Source organism: Chroicocephalus ridibundus, chromosome Z, assembly GCF_963924245.1.
Source record: "Chroicocephalus ridibundus chromosome Z, bChrRid1.1, whole genome shotgun sequence".
Classification (NCBI taxonomy): Eukaryota; Metazoa; Chordata; class Aves; order Charadriiformes; family Laridae; genus Chroicocephalus; species Chroicocephalus ridibundus.
The window spans coordinates 72,510,873-72,528,264 of NC_086316.1; the positions used below are offsets into that span (position 1 = coordinate 72,510,873).

At 36.0% G+C, this 17,392-nt stretch overlaps 1 protein-coding gene across 2 annotated transcripts in view; it reads right to left on the minus strand.

Annotated features, from left to right (window-relative positions):
* The window catches only part of WDR70 (WD repeat domain 70), a 138,554-nt gene that overhangs the window by 72,217 nt on the left and 48,945 nt on the right, over positions 1–17,392 (minus strand). For both annotated transcript variants that reach the window (XM_063320967.1, XM_063320966.1), the window contains exon 9: positions 17,275–17,351. In XM_063320967.1, the coding sequence (XP_063177037.1) occupies positions 17,275–17,351 (77 nt within the window). The remainder of the gene's footprint in view (positions 1–17,274; positions 17,352–17,392) is intronic.

Genomic DNA, 17,392 nt, shown 5'->3' on the forward strand with positions numbered 1-17,392 from the left:
CAGAAGGATACTATGACAGACAGTATCACAAGCTTTGCTAAAATCCAAAAAACCCACATCTGTTGGCTGCCCTTGCTCAACTAGATGGTTGCCCTTATCATAGAAGGAAATTTAGTTAAGCAGGACTTTCCCCTCATGAATCCGTGCTGGCTATGACCAATGACTACGTTGTCTCTCAAATATTTTTCAGTAACTCCCAGAATAAACTTCACCGTAATTTTACCAGGCACTGAAGTGAGACTTACAGGCCTGTAATTACTAGGGTCTTCCTTCTTACCCTTACCAAAATTGGGACGCTTGCCAGCTTCCACTCAAATGAAAGCTATCAGTGAAAACCAAGCTCAGGACGCTTTGCATGTTTAGCTCCTTCCTACTATAGCAAAATGCAGCTAAGGAAGCCCTTAAAAAATAAGCCATTTCGGAAATAAAATGTTTAATTTTTGTATACTCTTATGTTTAAAATCCAAATGTGTTTTCTTTTGGAGCAAGACAGCCATCAATAATAGATGCAAATAGGCCAGACTGGTGGTCCCAGGCTGAATTTGGTTCCTTACACAATTTCATCACTCCTGGCATCCTCAATTTTTTGGAAAGGTAATACAGCTTTTAGAAGTGCATGAGATGTCAAAAGCTCCTCTTGCATGTACCTACGACTGCTTGTTTAGACCCATGAGCTACTGATTTTACACAGCCTACGACAGACATTCCTAAGTCGCCGTTCAGTTCCTACCACAGAAAAAGTGGAACCATCTTGTTTCAAAATACGTACAGCAGCTGTAGAGAAGTCGGCGTCAGAAATGTAAGTTTAACAGATACTTTCAGCCTTTGGTGAAATCATATTAAATTGTAAATTAAATTTACAAAACCAGTACTATTTCCAAATGGAGGGGGAAAAAACGTGTATTTTCATGTCATTTGCTGTTTGCACAGGAACAACATGAACCTACTAAAGTCACATGCTTACTGAACTCACAGCATTTATACACACACCAGATATATATGCATGTATGTGTATTTCAAACTACTGTGAAGGAACTACTAATTCTTAATTTATGCTCCATCACCACTGGGTGGACTCCCTAGCTTTTCCTGCATGGGTTTCCCTGTCTTACATTAACAAACAGAATGAGCCTCCCCTATTTCATACATGATAAACTTGAAATGGTTAGAATTTTATGTTATCCACAGCTTCCATTTCAGAAAAACAAACTGATCTAGTCTTGGAATAAATGTATGAAACTAGAGGCAGAATATCGAGATGAAATTGGAAGATCAAAGCACAATGCTTAGCTGAAAACCAGTCTTCAGCAAAAGTTTGTGTTTACATGAGCTGTAATGTAAAAAACACTTGATTTCACTTCAACCCTGCTATGTGGAAAGTAGAGTTTTGTTCCTGTCTATGTCTGTAAATGCATACGGATTTTAAAATGAAAACCATTCCACAGGGTCTAGGGACAAAACAAAAGCCATACTCACTTCCACAGAACCATCGACAATATTATATCAAGACTTGCTTAAATAAATGAGGAAAAAGAATTGGAACAATTTAGCATGCTTTGGTCCCCCATTTTCTCTGCATTGCAGCAAGTTTTTCTTTTGTTTTAAATTTTTAGTTCTTAAGATAATCTACCTGAAACTGCATGAACCCTTTAAAAGTGAGATTATGCAGTAAAAATGTCAGTTGAAAAAACTCTCAAATGCAAGCTCTTACAACTGGCTGCATTTTTTATTGCAGTAGCTAACATTTCAATCAAGAAAAACTTCAGAAAAGTATTAATATAAACGTACATAGTTTATAAAGACGAAAATAGCTCTACTAACCCTTTTGTAAACATACAGCTTTCAGCAAGGGCCAGCATAGTCATTATTCAAACTCCTCTTAACCAGGCCTGCTCATTTGCTGTGCTCTCTTAATCAGCTCTGCACTGCACATATATCTATAAATAGATAAGTTAGTCTAGGAAAAGCCATCCTCACGTATCTGGAGTGGACTTCACACACCTTTACATGTCAAGACAAAAAGCAAACTACTATGCAAGTGTAGTGCAAATTACTACACACATGTAAGATAGCAGCAATTTCTTGAGGAAGGCACTCTGGTGCCTTCTGGAGAGGCAATTTTTCCAAATACTGACTAATCAGGGGAGATTTTCAAAAAAGCAACAGAACTTTACCCCTGCAAAACAACAATGCTCCCTCTTCTCGAAAAACACCATGCTCCTATTGCAAAGGATGAGAACTCGTGCTGTTACAGAGACAGAAGAAAGAAAAAAGTCACCAGAATTTAATATAATTCATGCATGTAATTCCTAAGCCTCATTATTGGAAACAGCTGAATTGCTATGGCTGAAATAAAAAATAAAATATGAACTACGTGAGGACAGATAGGGTGGATATACAAATCCTCCTGTGTAATTTGATTTTCATAAATGCCAATTCTGCTTTATTTTTACCTCATGCAACTCCTGGGAACAAGTTTTTAGATAATCTACATGGTGTTTCAACGTAGGTATTTAAGCAATAACTCTACAGTACCCAGAGTATACAAAATACTAGTTAAACGAGGTTTGTGTGGAGGCAAAACATATTATATTTTACACAGGTAAAAACTGTGAGACCGACCTAAAATCTCTGTAATTGACAGAGGAATAAAAAAAATATTTAAAAAAATAATTTTACCTTGGGACCAAGTACCAGACTATCAGCTCTTCACTCTCTGTATCTACTTACGTGCATGCACACAAAATATCCAGTTACTTTGAAGCCATAAAATTTTGTTATTTCATGTACCTCTAACTTTCCTCCTGCTTTGCATTTTATGAATGTAGCACTAGTCGACATTTAATTCTAAATAATATTATCCGCAAAACAGTTTGGGAGTGCCTCATTTAAGTTCACTTCCAATTCACAAACAGTCATTACAAGAAATAAAGCTTGTAAGACTCAGTACCTTAAAGTCTTCCTATATTATGGCACTGAATATGCATGGCATACTTTTAAGTTATATTCCACATAATTATATGCATTTGCAAACAAAGTGGGCAGGTCTAACACATCTGTACTGTTTTTGGAAGCCTTGTAATATTTCATACTTTCCGCAAGACCTTATACTCCTGAAATTAGCAGACTGCACCAGTACTACAGTTTTCACTTGAAAGAACAAAGACCTTGAAATATTAATATTAAGCAGGTTCAGTCTAAAGGCTCAGAAATGAAGAAACAAATAAGCAACCTGTTAAATATTTCATTTATTTGTATTTTGAATAAGTAGATGTTGTGATATATGTGCTTGAAAATCTACTTAGCATTGTTTAAGATGTTACCATCTGGCTGTTTCATTGCTAAATCATTCATTTGAATGTAACCTGATGAGGAGGCTCTTTAAACCAAGACACTAACTTTCTACCAAAGCAGAAGAGCAATGTTCACATCAGTCATTCCACTGATTTTGCTATAAGGGTGCTAACCTTCATCAAAGGATAAAGAGAATGGGAGTTTGCATGTGGAACGGCTACTTTACAACTTCATGGACTGCTCCCCAAAGTATCAGAATCTGTGAAACTAAACTATAACGCTATTATTTACGTACAGTGCTCAGGAGACAATTAATGTCATCTAGATCCTTCTGAACACACATCCTGGGTTAAAAACTAGCCATTCCTAGAGTCACAGAGAGTTGTACTCTATGGCTGAGCTTCATGTAAACAAACATGAGCTATGTAAAATATACTAGACACCCCTTGCCTCCATGGAAAAGTTTTTAGAGCAAACAAGTCGTGGCCATGGACAGCACAAGTCTACTCAGGTCCTCTGGTAGTCTCTCTGCATGAAAGAACTAGAAACGTATATTCCACACTCTATTTCAATGACAATCTTGATTTAATGGTCCAAAAAGACAACTACAAAAATGTATTTTTATATTAGCATTATACTCACTAGTGTCCTTAAAAAATTAACAAAAAAAATTCGAAAGGAAAAGCAGTTCATGCTGCGGACAGACACATGCTGGCATGAAACATCAACTTTACACTAGTAATTAAATCTATTTTCAGAATTATTGTAACTTGGATGAAAAAATAAAGTCATTTAAAAAAAAAAAACAAAAACACTCCTAGAAAAAAGTTCTAAAGCCAAATTTTAACTCAAACCAACTCTGTTTAAAGTTAAATTATTTGCTAGGATTTAAAATAAATATGCTGATAGAATAAATAATTTTTAAAGCTCAAGTGTGTACCACCAAAAAAGGGAAGACACCTATTTTCTTCTCTGAAACTCTTCAGTACCTGTTATTCTGCTATCCATTTAATTCACCATGAATCACACAACAGAAGGAAACTACAAATGAGTATAAGTAAATTATTTATTTTGAAGGGAGGAATACATATGGTCTAGTAAGTTTATGATGACAAAAGAAGATCTGCATCTTATCTCACCAAAAGTTCAACCTTAGGAGACTGAAATGTTTGCCAGTAGGTTCTAAATCATACAGACACCAATGAATGCAGATCCAAATTCTAGAGATTAGCTGACCAGAAGTTTCCACTGCCATTAATGAGCTAAACTGAAGAATATCGATCAGATGTCTTCTGTCTTAGCAAACAGAAAATTTCACAAATCACAGGTCTGGACACATTTCAAGAAGGAGATGAAAGGTTTCCAAAACGAAACTAATCCTTCTCAAGAGAAATGCATTTAATATAAAACTTTATTAGCAAATACTTGAACAACAAAATTAGCTTAAAAGATCAGCATTATTACCATAAAGGGAAAACAATCCACTGGGGAAGGATTCAGAGACAACGGGGTGGGAATCAAGTAAAAAGTCAACGAGGAATTGGTTGATAACACTGTGTAGGCAGATTAATTTTGAAGAGATAACATGAAACTAAAAATAGAAAAAATACCTTCCTAGCCTCAAAAAGTTGAATAACCCTAACAGACATTCACAGATCAAGCCCCGAATCCTGATCTGTAAGCAACTAAGTCATATGTATGATTTATCACCAAGAAATCTACATGCCCATTCCAATCTGTGCTTTTTGAGTTCACTGGTTTGCTTGATGATTAAAAGAGAAATTTCATCCACCAATTTCTATGTGAAGGCTACAAATGGTAAAGAATTTACTGCATTCCTTCCTTAACAATCTGTTCCACAGTCACATAATCCCTCTGTTGACAAAGAAATACTTTTTCTCTCCTATTCAAACCTTGATAACTTCTATCACTGGACTAGCTATGTCTTACACAATTTAAAGACATTTCAACTGTCTGACATTTTGTCTCCATTTCAGTATTGCTTTATTATTGCCAAGATTCTTAATATGCTGTTCAATAAACTGAAGCATATTCAGCTCCTTGAGTCTCTATTAAGTGAAGTTTCAGGATTCTTCTCTGACATTTTTCTTTCTCAACATCCTTTTTAGGCTGTTGTCATTGGAACTAGACACAGAACTCAACTGCAGTCTCAACAGTCATTGTTGAAAGAAAACATTAACAACATATCCTTTACCAATGTCATTAGTAAAAGTTAATTCTCTGTGTGTATACGGATTTTTAAAAGAAGTGTATCTGCTCTTCCATAGCTTCATACTAAGAGCTTATATACAATTAACCTACAAAGATTTCAGGAAATGGGTCTAATTTTGAACAGATTCTTCTTCATGGATGACCTCACATGCTGTTGTCTTCACCCAGTTCACTATCCAATTTGCATCATTACCAGTGTCTAGAACTTAGTGTTCAGGTTTTAGTAGAAATAGATTCACACTTTCTCTGATAAAATATGCTTTAATTGAAATAATTTATAAAAACATAGAAGTTTTGAGGCAATAGTCCAGTCTTATGAAACTGCATTAGAAACATGTTGGTTCGATTACTTCAGATTACCAGTTTTAAGACCTCTCCCCTATTAGCTAGTCCAGATGATATATGACAAATGTCTCACATGTATTTACAAGATTAATCCTTTAAAAAAGTCACAAGAAAAATTCACAGGAATTAACAGAAAAAAAATTCAACATATTCTGGATTACAATTTGCTGCTTCTAACTTACTAATGGCTAGTATACAAAAATTTATAAAATGCTCAATTAATTAAACAAGAGAAGTTTCTCTCATAAAACCACACAGAATTTCCATTATATTCTATCCCATTTGTGAAATGGGGTTTATCAGCCTTAAACAGAATTTTCTGAACCGAAAGCAATTCTAGACCACCACCCAGTGAAACCATACACTTTGAAAAGACTACCAATTGAGAAATGCAACTTCAGACTGTTCTATTTCATTTCATGAAAAACAAAAACCACCCACGTACATGTCTTAGGCACTAAACAAGTAACTTATTAGTGGGATTTTAACTAAAACATATATTTATATAACATAAGGACTTTGATAAGAGGAACAATTTTAAATTTAATTACGCAAACAATGAAATTAACTGCAATTCCAAATGTCAAAACCCCAAAGCAAATATTTTCACAGAATTTTGATCTATAGGATATTAACTACTGTTATGGTTTAGGCTGGCCTGGCCACTAATCATTACTGCATAACTTTAATACAGTATCAGATTTGAACATTAATCATGGCAATTTAATTTTATTTTCTTAGACAGAATACATTTTATCGTTGTAGGCAAATGTGCCAAAATAAATTCTTGTCTACCCTACTTTATTTTCTCATTATCAAACAAAAACATTTGAGTTTAGTTTACTAAGTCTATTGTACTTCCCATTATTACTAGAACAATCAGCGAATTCTGGTCATTCAAATAAGATGCGTATCTCATGAGAAAATAGTGCTTTAAATTGAGTTACAGGTTGAAATAATCAGTGAATACTTGCAAGGAAAGGATTTCATCTTCATATAACAGAAGACATAATATATTCTTCATGGGAGAAGACAGAAAAGGAAATTGCCATTGTGAAAGATACTGCTGAAACAGTCATCACAATGGATGTGTTTGCTCACAATCTGCATATGAAATATGGGAAGTTTCCTATCTGTTTTAAAAACTGCAAATTCCTGTGTTCTTCCCTATCTGATATAAAGTTGAGCTGATGGAAATATTAAAACTTCCAGGCTCCCATCATTTCTATCCTGCCAGAAGTTACTTACGCCTCAGATCTGCCAACCAGGCTGCTCAAAAGTATTATGTAACCCATCTCAGTCAAAGTGAGTGAAGACCAGGAAAGATGTAACAATTAAACAGTTTTTCCAATCTGTCTCATTTTGACAGCAAGGTGTTAGGGAACAAGTCCCAGGGAACGCTCATCCATATAACTTAAGTTGTGCACAATACAGGTGAGAAGTGAAATACTACTTATTTGGGACAAGAGAAGCAAATATATACATCCCTGGAGGTGTTCAAGATCAGGCTCGATGGGGCTCGGAGCAACCTGATCTAGTGGGAGGTGTCCCTGCCCATGGCAGGGGGGTTGGAACTAGATGATCTTTAAGGTCCCTTCCAACTCTAACCCTTCTATGATATACACCAAAACTACTGCCTTCCCACACTAAGCTAAGAATATTGCAATTAATTAGCAAAAGCCACCTTCCTTTGAAAAGGCTGTCCCTTCTTGCTGCACTCACTGCACAGTTCTGAAAGGAGAAAATTGTTCAGGAAGTACTGAAGTACTGTGAATATTAAAATTCTGTGTTTGCCAGATAAATCAACCAATTTTTTTAATATATATTTACATCTGACAGAAGAAAGAACTTTCAAGTTTCTTGCCATAATGAAAAACAACATTACCTTGGTAAGAATAAAAATAAATCACTGAACTGAACTGTATTCTTTTATGTTCTAAATGAATTCTGAAAATTTGCCTAAACTGTAATACTGTCATGTGGAAAAAGTATCCTATAAAAATCTTGAAGAAAAATTTTCAAGCTTCAGAATTTCATCTTCATATGGAATACTTCACGAGGTGAATATGTATGTGTACACACACCTACAGACATATGTGCTTGAAACAACCCGGCAAAAATTATTTTTTCTTCCTAGGATGGAAGTCCAAGCCATACCACACTACTGGCAAATTCAGCTGTTTCACCTCGATATTATTTGAATTCCCTACTCTATAAAGCAGTATGATGCAACTAGATATAGTTCAGGGTGACCTTTTTGGGGAGCATTAACTTTGGAACCCAAAGCGGATCCTATGCTGTACAGCATGCAGCTTGTTTTAAGTAAATCTAGAAACTGCACAAAAGCACAAGCCTAAGATTTTGCAATTAAACAAAGATTTTTAAAGGATTCCCTAGATAAAGGTGAAACTTAAGTAAATATTTTCAAGTATGCTTTGCCAACTAGTTTCAAATTTGTGAAGACAGATGCAGTGTTGAGGCTTAGGTTTAACAAAAGTTTATACAATCATCTTGGGAACAGCCTTGGCATTGCAATCTTAATGGTCTTAGCAGTTTTCAAAGCTGAAGACTGATCAGTGTTAACCGTATTTATTACATGTAAAATGTAACACACTAAAGGTGTTACAACTAACAATATTTATCCAAAAGCTTTATTCCGTGTTGTAGTTTGTTTGGTGCTTTTAAACAAAAAAAAAAAAGTTGGTATATGTAACAAGTTTACTGTCATATTTCTTCAAATTTCTTCTTCACAAAAGTCTACAAATTCTGCGAAACAGCAAGACATTATAACTACACTTACACCAAACTGTACAAGTCCAGATTCTGCTCTTACCTATGTTTTCATATGCACGGTATTATTGATCCTTAAAACATTCAAGAAAAGTAAAATTACTGCTTCAGTTCTCCAGCTGTCAACCAAGGTACTCCAGGCCTTAACAGAGTTCAGACAAATTCCAGGGTTGTATTCACTTGAAGTGTAATCAGCTTAGGCTGAGAGGCTATCAACCCAGAGGGAGCAGACAGTATGTAACCTCAAGATTAGATTCTCTAAATCCAGGAGAAATCCTATGTAATCCTAGTTTCACACCCAACAGGGCTGTCCTTCGCAGTGCATGGCTACACATGCTGGAGATACCAAATCTCACACTCTCCTGAGAACAATGTACCATGCAAAAAAAAAAAAAATCTAAGGAGCAAGTATGCGAACTGTAGTAGGTGACTTGGCTCTAAAGCTTATGGGGCACAGACATCATCAATTAAATGAAAACAGAATCATGTGGGCTGAAAGGCTTGCCAGTTCAAGACAAGCAGAATAGCACATGGGAAGAAGAGGAGCCGATCGCTTTGTGGGCAGGAAAACTGTCGTCTGGCCATCTTCAGCAGTACTATTACAGACCTTGCTCAAATCTCTTTTCTGTCAAGCTATCAAGCCTTTATGCAGTTCTGGGACTAACTAAAGGAACACTTGCCAGAAAACAATAGTCATGAAGTGGAAGTCATATACTGATAGCTGTCACCTACACAAACATAGAAACAAGGCAGCTAATGGGAAGGAGAGGAGACAGCAGTTATTCTGGATGAAAACCTGGCTAACAAGATGGAATTGGTTAATATATAAAAAGTGAAATGTAGCTGAGGTAAAAGCGATCATGAAACAGTATTGTTCACTAATACGTTTCAAAAGTGCCCCCCCCCCCCCCCCCCCCGGCATTATCTAGGACATAACAGATGTCGTAAAGGAGAGAAAATTATTCTAAACAGCAATGCTTGCAAACATTAGATGGAAGTCATGCTAAACTACTATCTACACCACTTGTCCTTCACAAATCATATTTTACATCCTTTCAAGTACAAATCATATTTGCAAATTTAATTAAGGTTATTGTCAACTCTTCCTTTAAAAAAGATAGTTAAGCTACCATTGTCAAACAGTTGATAGTTTTAAACCTGAAAAGAAGGATTTTAAAAACGTATTCACTTTTCCTTTCTGAACACTCTCTATGGTCACCACTTACTCTACTTTACATCACAAGTGGTAGAAATCTGTCTCTCTCTTTTTTATTAAGACAGAGAACATCTACTAAGCAGCAGTATATGATTAAAAAACTCCATTTAACACCCTATCCCATGGAGCAGAGTAGCTTCCTATTTGAAACATACATTTAACAGAAGTCTAAGGATTAAATTGTACCTTAAACGCAAAATTTTGTTTCTGAAGATTTGAAGTTACTTCGCTGAAATAACTCCATTTAATTGGAGATAGATCTACATTGAAGCACAATTTATCCCTAAATAACTTATTACAGAGGTCACTTGGTGATGGCACTCAATATTCCCTAAGATATCTTTTAAAGAGTATGAACATTAACTTACTAGAGGGTGAGAGTGGGAAGACTTGTGAGAGGAATTTTCTACAGTAAACCAGCTGTTAAGCAACCACAGCCCTGGCTGCAATGACAAATCACAAAGTTCAGGACTGCTAAATTTCAAGTTTGGCTGCGATTCTACTTCTAAAAGGAAAAAATATATGAGAGCAGGGACATAAAACACCTGTTGCTGGAACATGTAATATCACTGAGCTCTCTTGCTTATTCATACAGCACTACCTATCACATTTGTGATAAGAAAACATCCAAATAACAAAAATAATATTATCCGTTTCCTCTTCCTCCTTTGTTTTAATATAGAATTAAGTCAACTGATATTTTGGAATGATATAAACAAGGAGTTAGTTATGACTTAAAACACTGGGTATTTTTTTAGGTCACTCTGCTCAGGTGCGTTTCCAGAGAGGAGAACAATTTTTAAAGTCTTTCTCATTTTCAAAATTTTCTTTCACTTTCAGGCAATGCATTAATGCTGGCATTTCTGTTACTATAAACCTTACTGCGATTCTGTAAATATGCTCAACATACTGCTGACGAATTGACAGATGCTTGGCTTAGTAAATGTATGTTCCAAATAAGCCTTGGTAATTTGGTAAAGGCATTATGAAATGCCAAATGGTAAAGGCAATACGAAAAAGACAAAGGTGGTGTTGATCACACATTGTATCTGAGCCTTATCTAGAACGGCAAGGAGTACATGCAACCAAAACAGACGTATCTTTCAGGAATAGCTGTGGGGTATTTAAAGTTCTAGACAACACACAGCCATAAATGAAAAGACAGACTGTCCAAGAAGAAAGCTTAAATCGAGCTAATACCAATACTGAAAAGAGCTTTGTACGTATGCTTTAAAACCAGTGAAAGTTTGGTATGAATTAGCAACAGCCAAATTGTTGAAAATTGAAATTATCGTATCTGTAAGGCAAACTGTTAAAGACAGAATTAGTGCAGTTCCATGGAGAAGACAATTGCATTTCTATGTCTATCTGTTCTTTTGACACAATTTTATTCTACTCACTTAAAATGTTGGAAAGCTAGAGTAACATTACACAGTTCTGAGAATATATGCACAAGATTTAACCTAGTTAAAAAATACATTCAAACAAAGAACCTATGTCAATCTCTAGGTTAATTAGCGTTATTCATCCATACACTTAAGGTTAATCAACAGGTTACTTACAGAACTTACATATTTCTTACTTCGTTCTGCAACTAAAAGCTAACAAACCCTGAACAATCTGTAAAAATTATTATTCATCTCTAATTCAAGAATAATGAAACTATTTGTTTGGAAAATAAGGTTTTTTTTAAAAACTTACTATAACATGCAAAAAATAAATGGTATGGTCTCACATGTTTTAATAAGCCATCATCTGGAACATTTTCAAGACAAAGAAAATTAAGTGAGCTACTGTAAATTACATATCTATTCAATCACAATTGCATAAGTGGACACGAACCTGTGCAACTTAACGAGGAGTTTTCAGACTTATTCTGTAACTTCTGGGTCTAGAGTCTAGCTCATGCCAGTGTGTAAACTGACCAGCTTCTGTTTCCCTCATATAGGAGTCAGAAGGAAATGTTTCTTTTTCTTATGTAGTCTTTTCCTGAGTTCATTGAACAGTCATACAAAACACACTGAGACTCCCTGCTGGTAACCCATATATCTGCAGTCTGAAGTAATAAATTTACAACAGCCTAATAACCACTAATTAGAATACATTATAGTCAAAACCTACTTTAGAGTTATTTCTTTTAAATGTAGAGCAAATTTGAATGCTATGAATAAATCACACGAAACAGACCATCTCTCATAAGTACTTCTTTTATGACAGCAATTCTAAGAGTCTTCATTTGAATTACTTTTAGTTCAGTATACTACTACAGCCTACTACACCTGGAATCAAAAGAAACTGTCAAGCATGTAGAATGACTATCCCCCACGGAAAAATTTGAGTTATAGCAGGTTAACATAAAAGAAATATGTATTTAAAATATTTTAAAAGCATTTATTTAAAACATATTTAAAATTTATGTTCGTTTGACTCCACAAGTCCACTTGCAAAGTTTGCTTTTTAACTTCTTCATGCACTATGAAAACTCCGGCTTTCAACATACCAACCAGAAAATGCAATCTTCTTTCCTTACTTTATATTTAAATTGTATGTGAGTGACAGCCATTCAACTGAAGAGACAGACAATGCAAATGCTACCGTAGTCAGATAAAATATACCCCACCATTTGTAAATAGTTCTAGCGTTCAGTTTATGAATGACTGTTTTCTCTAGAGGTGGTACAAATGTTATCTAGAAGCACAGAATATACAGATTAGGGTTTAACAGTACATTAACATCCCTCAAGTGCTCCCCTGTGTCCTCCTCATCAACTTCAGACACTGCAATTCAGCATGTCAAGAAGCATGACACACATGTTTCAACTGTTACTTTCAGCAGCTTCCAAACTCGTAGATGATAAACCGAAAACCCTTACACCTTTACTTGCAAGCATCTTTAAAAACGGATGTTGGTTCTGGCAACCAGGTTTGGAGTACCCAGCCAGCAGCTCTCCATGCAAAAATTCTGACCAAGTGATTGGAGAAATCTCTATTTAAGAGCTGATACTGCCTTGCTTTAGTGTTTTGTATGATGTCCAACAGAAGCTAAAGCCAGCAAAACAGGAAGATGTTCAACCTTCCTTCATGCCTATTAAAGGCAATGCTGGTTTCATTCTCCCACATCCATACACCCAGGACTGACCCTCCAAAGGGTCCCATTTTGGTGTTCAGTGTTAGGTGTCCTTCTCCACACATGCCAATTGTGGCTGTTCCTTTTCCAACGTGAGGATTAAGTCTCAACATCTAGAGATACAGATAGCACCACATTCCCCATTAAAAATTCCAGAGCAGTCACTGTAATTCAAGTAATTCGACCTTACATCAATGTCTAGTACAAATTTTAGAACAAAACTAACAGAAACCTACAGCAAAATTTCCAGAGCTCATCTACACTGTATAGAAGAGCAGCAGTGTGTTGTCAGGAGAAAAAAAACTTAGAGATGAGTAAGTGTTTGATTTCACCTTTTCCTCTGATATGCAATACTGTAAAGCTTTTAATTTCTCCTCTTATGGATATAGACTTTCTTGATAAAGTATGACAGAGGAATATGTTGCGGACTGTGAATGCAAAATCACATCTGTGTATAATGTCAGGAATGTCAAAATTGGGTACAGGCAGGTCTCCTGCCCTGTAGAAAGTCCGATTCAGCACTGGAAGACTCTTTTTTTTAAAACTAGATTACACATTCTTACATGAAATCTCTATGTACTAAAGCCACAAAGATTTGGGCTTTGTCTCAACATCTTCTTTGCGACAGAATACCTTACCAACAGTTAGCCTGTTTGTATTAAATACACATCAATACTAGATATAAAACCACTGGAAAAGCATTGTATCATGAGAACAATCCACACAACTACATTTCCAACTCCAATATAGCATGAAATTCCATCTTAATTGTTAACTGTCACTGAAGACCATATGAAAATATACAAAACATCCAACTAAATCTGACCACAGCTTCATTTAGCCCTGTATTCACTCTTTGATCACAGCAATAAATGCTGACCAAGTCTGGCCTTTATGGTGTATTCCCTTCCTTCCCCCTTACTCTCTATAACTGTCATATAAGTGATGTTATATTTCATTTCCTGTCTGTTCATGAGCCCTTCTAAACATGAATTTTTCTCACACCTTTTTAAACCTACCTCCACAACCTCCTGTGACAACACATTCCAGAATATATTTCAACAGTATCCAAAATTAAGTGTTTTCTTTTATTAGTTTTAAACTTAATTCTAGCCACTTTCAACAAATGCCTCTTAGTATAAGAGGGTTCGGCAAATAACATTTCCACATCCAGCTAATCTACCATCTTGAACATTTTGCAAACTTTGATGACATCCTATCCCCATTTAGACCTCATCTCTCTAAAGACTGCCAGTCTTTTGGTCTAACCTGACAAGGCTGCTGTCTCCAAAGTTCAAGTTCTGTTATAGTTGTTTTGTTTGCTTTGCTTGCAACATAAGACAAATTTTCACGAAGACTCTTCAACAGTTTTGCATTTCATTACGTGCAAATCTATTAACTCAAACCAAAAAAGCCAGCTTTACAAATCAATTAAACATAGTTCTTGAACACATTATCGTCAGGTGTAAATAGGCAGGCAGGCAGATAGACAGCTGTAGCATTTAAACACATTCATAAACACATTCTGTGATGATGTAGAATAATCAGTACAAAATAATTTCTCATTTATGGAATGCTTGGTATAAACAGAATTTTTAAATTGCTTTTACTTGAAATTCAGAAAACCCGTTTCCTTTAAGCACAAATCAATGACAGTTCTCAATTATCTCTCACTGGTATGGCCCATTTCTTTCTTTAGCTTTAAAAATCTCTGCTCTGAAACAAGTATTCTAATGTTACTTTGCTAAGCAAAATTACAATAACAAAGCAGTTATTTTTCCTCATTCAAAAACCACTAGACAGTACCTTCATGTATTTAGAGTCACACTTCCACTTGAGCATTCTTCAACCTTAGAGAAAAGCAATGGCAAGACCCACCACCAGAAAGAGGTCAGAAATTCACCCAATACTGTATAATGCCAAAAACTGCTGTCATTTACTAATGAAACATACATTTTCAAAGGTGTGCTACTCACTAACTGACCTTTAAGCAACATAATTAGTGAAAACAACACTTCTATTTACCTCTTTGAATTACTTAAGTTTCCCAAGCTCATTAGACATTGGCATGATCAGATCACCTTCCTTACTTGGAATCCTACTTTCTTAGCTCAGCAGGCTCCATGTGAGCCAGCAGTGAGCCCTGGCAGCCAAGAGGGCAAACCACATCCCAGGGTCCATCAAGCCTGGCACAACCAGCCTGTCAAAAGAGGGGACTGTCCCGCTCTATTCAGCGTTCGTGCCACCTCCCCTGGAGCGCTGTGTGCAGTTCTGGGCCCCACCATCTAAGAAGGATGTGAAGGGGCTTGAACGCGTTCAGAGGAGGGCAACAAAGGTGGTGAGAGGGCTGGATGGAATGCCGTGTGCGGAGCAGCTGAGGACTTTGGGCTTGCCAAGTTTGGAGAAAAGGAGGCTGAGAGTGACCTCATTGCTCTCTACAGGTTCCTGAGGAGGGGACGTGGAGAGGGAGTGCTGAGCTCCTCTCCCTCATACCCAGTGACAGGACGTGTGGGAATGGTTCAAAGCTCTGTCAGGGGAGGTTTAGACTGGACATTGGGAAGCATTTCTTTACCGAGAGGATGGTCACCTGCTGGAACAGGCTTCCTAGAGAGCTGGTTGATGCTCCACACCTGCCTGTGCTTAAGGGGCATTTGAACAATACCCATAATAACACACTGTAACTTTTGGTCAGCCCTGAAGTGGTCAGGTGTTATTATTGTAGGTCCCAATCTAACTGGAACTATTCTGTTCTATCATATTCTAGCTTACAGCTCCAGTCTTAAGATGAATTACTGATTAAACTTTGGAGACTTTATAGTTTCTTTTCTTACTGAATTTCACAGGCAGAATACTGTCTTTAACATTTCAGTCCTGTGCTGCAAATTAAGCAATCCAAATTTTTCTTTTCACATGACGTGTCCAAATCCTGGAAAGACCTGTCACTAGCATGAAACAAAATTAAATGGGTTTAAAATACTTTTCCTGTAACGTCTGCCATGTAGTGTCTCTGAAAATGCAGTTATGCAGCCATTTACAGTAGTATTTATCTGTATTTTACTTACTTGGCCAGACCATTTTAATTCACAGCAATTCACGCATCAGGGATGCACTGAATCCATATTTGGTATATTAATTAGACACTTGCTTAGATAGGACAAAATTAGACAATCTTCAGGATTTAGAATATCTAAATTAGTTTTTCACTATCTACAAACTATTCAACCTAATTAAGAAGCTGTACTAATGTCTAACTACATTCAAAAGAGCAACAAACTTTTTAAAGTACCTGCTCTACCATTTAAAAAATATTTCTACTATGGAAGTAAAACCTTTGTGTCTGCAAGCCAGAAAAAAATATATAGTTGGCTTAACTTGCACATATTTTTAGAACTGAATTGCTCCATAGAGCACACTGCAGTATTTAAGTCTTTTTTTCTTCTGCCACAGTCTCAACAGAAATTGTGAATTTTCCTGCCAAAATCATTTTGTCACACACCTGTGTTTTAAACCAGTAAATTGGTCTCTTTTGGGGGGAAAAAGAAAACCAAACCCAACATGTCCTTTAAAGTAATTGACAATTGGGGTCTTCTGTTTACCATGGACCACACTATAGATACACAAGTGGGGCAATGCAGTCTTCCCACTCACTGTCAGTCTGCAGCAAAGGAGATTGCACATTTGAAACATCGATTCAAAAATCATTCATGATCTTGCTGTTGACAGCTGCAGTAACTTTATTAATTAATGCAATTGCCAGAGTGGCATTTTGCAGTTTGATTTTAACCACAAAGATCAAGACTAAAGCCACAGAATAATTTCTAAGTCTTTCTGACGCTTGTCAAACATACACCAATATTCAATTACACTTAACATAAAACTTGTAACTGAATTCACTGGGAAGATAAGAGTGTTTCAATTAGAAGTTGCATCTGAGTCCCTACACAGGAATTATTCTACTCCAAAGATATACTGAGTAAAGTTAAATTTTGCCCCAGAATTTTTGTAAAAACATATTTAACCAGAAACTTTCATGAAATATCATTAAAAGTCATTTTAAATTAGAAAACTAAAATAACACAGACAAAATACATTCATTATCTAGAGCCGGAACAACTAAAATTTTTGCTTCCAGATCACAGCTAAGATTGTCCTAAGCACTTGCTCAAGATTTAAAAGGATGATATTTAAAGCAAATTAGGGCACAATACCAAAACACAAAAGCCAGATAAGCCTCTAAAAAAAACGTGACAAAGTTAAACCTCAATACTTACCCATCATTAGAACATGTCAAAAATTCTTCCTTTATTTTGGGATGCCAACAGCCTGAATTGAGCATTGCTGTGTGACCCTAAGGAAATAAACACAAAGGTTTTGTAAGATGTCTTACGA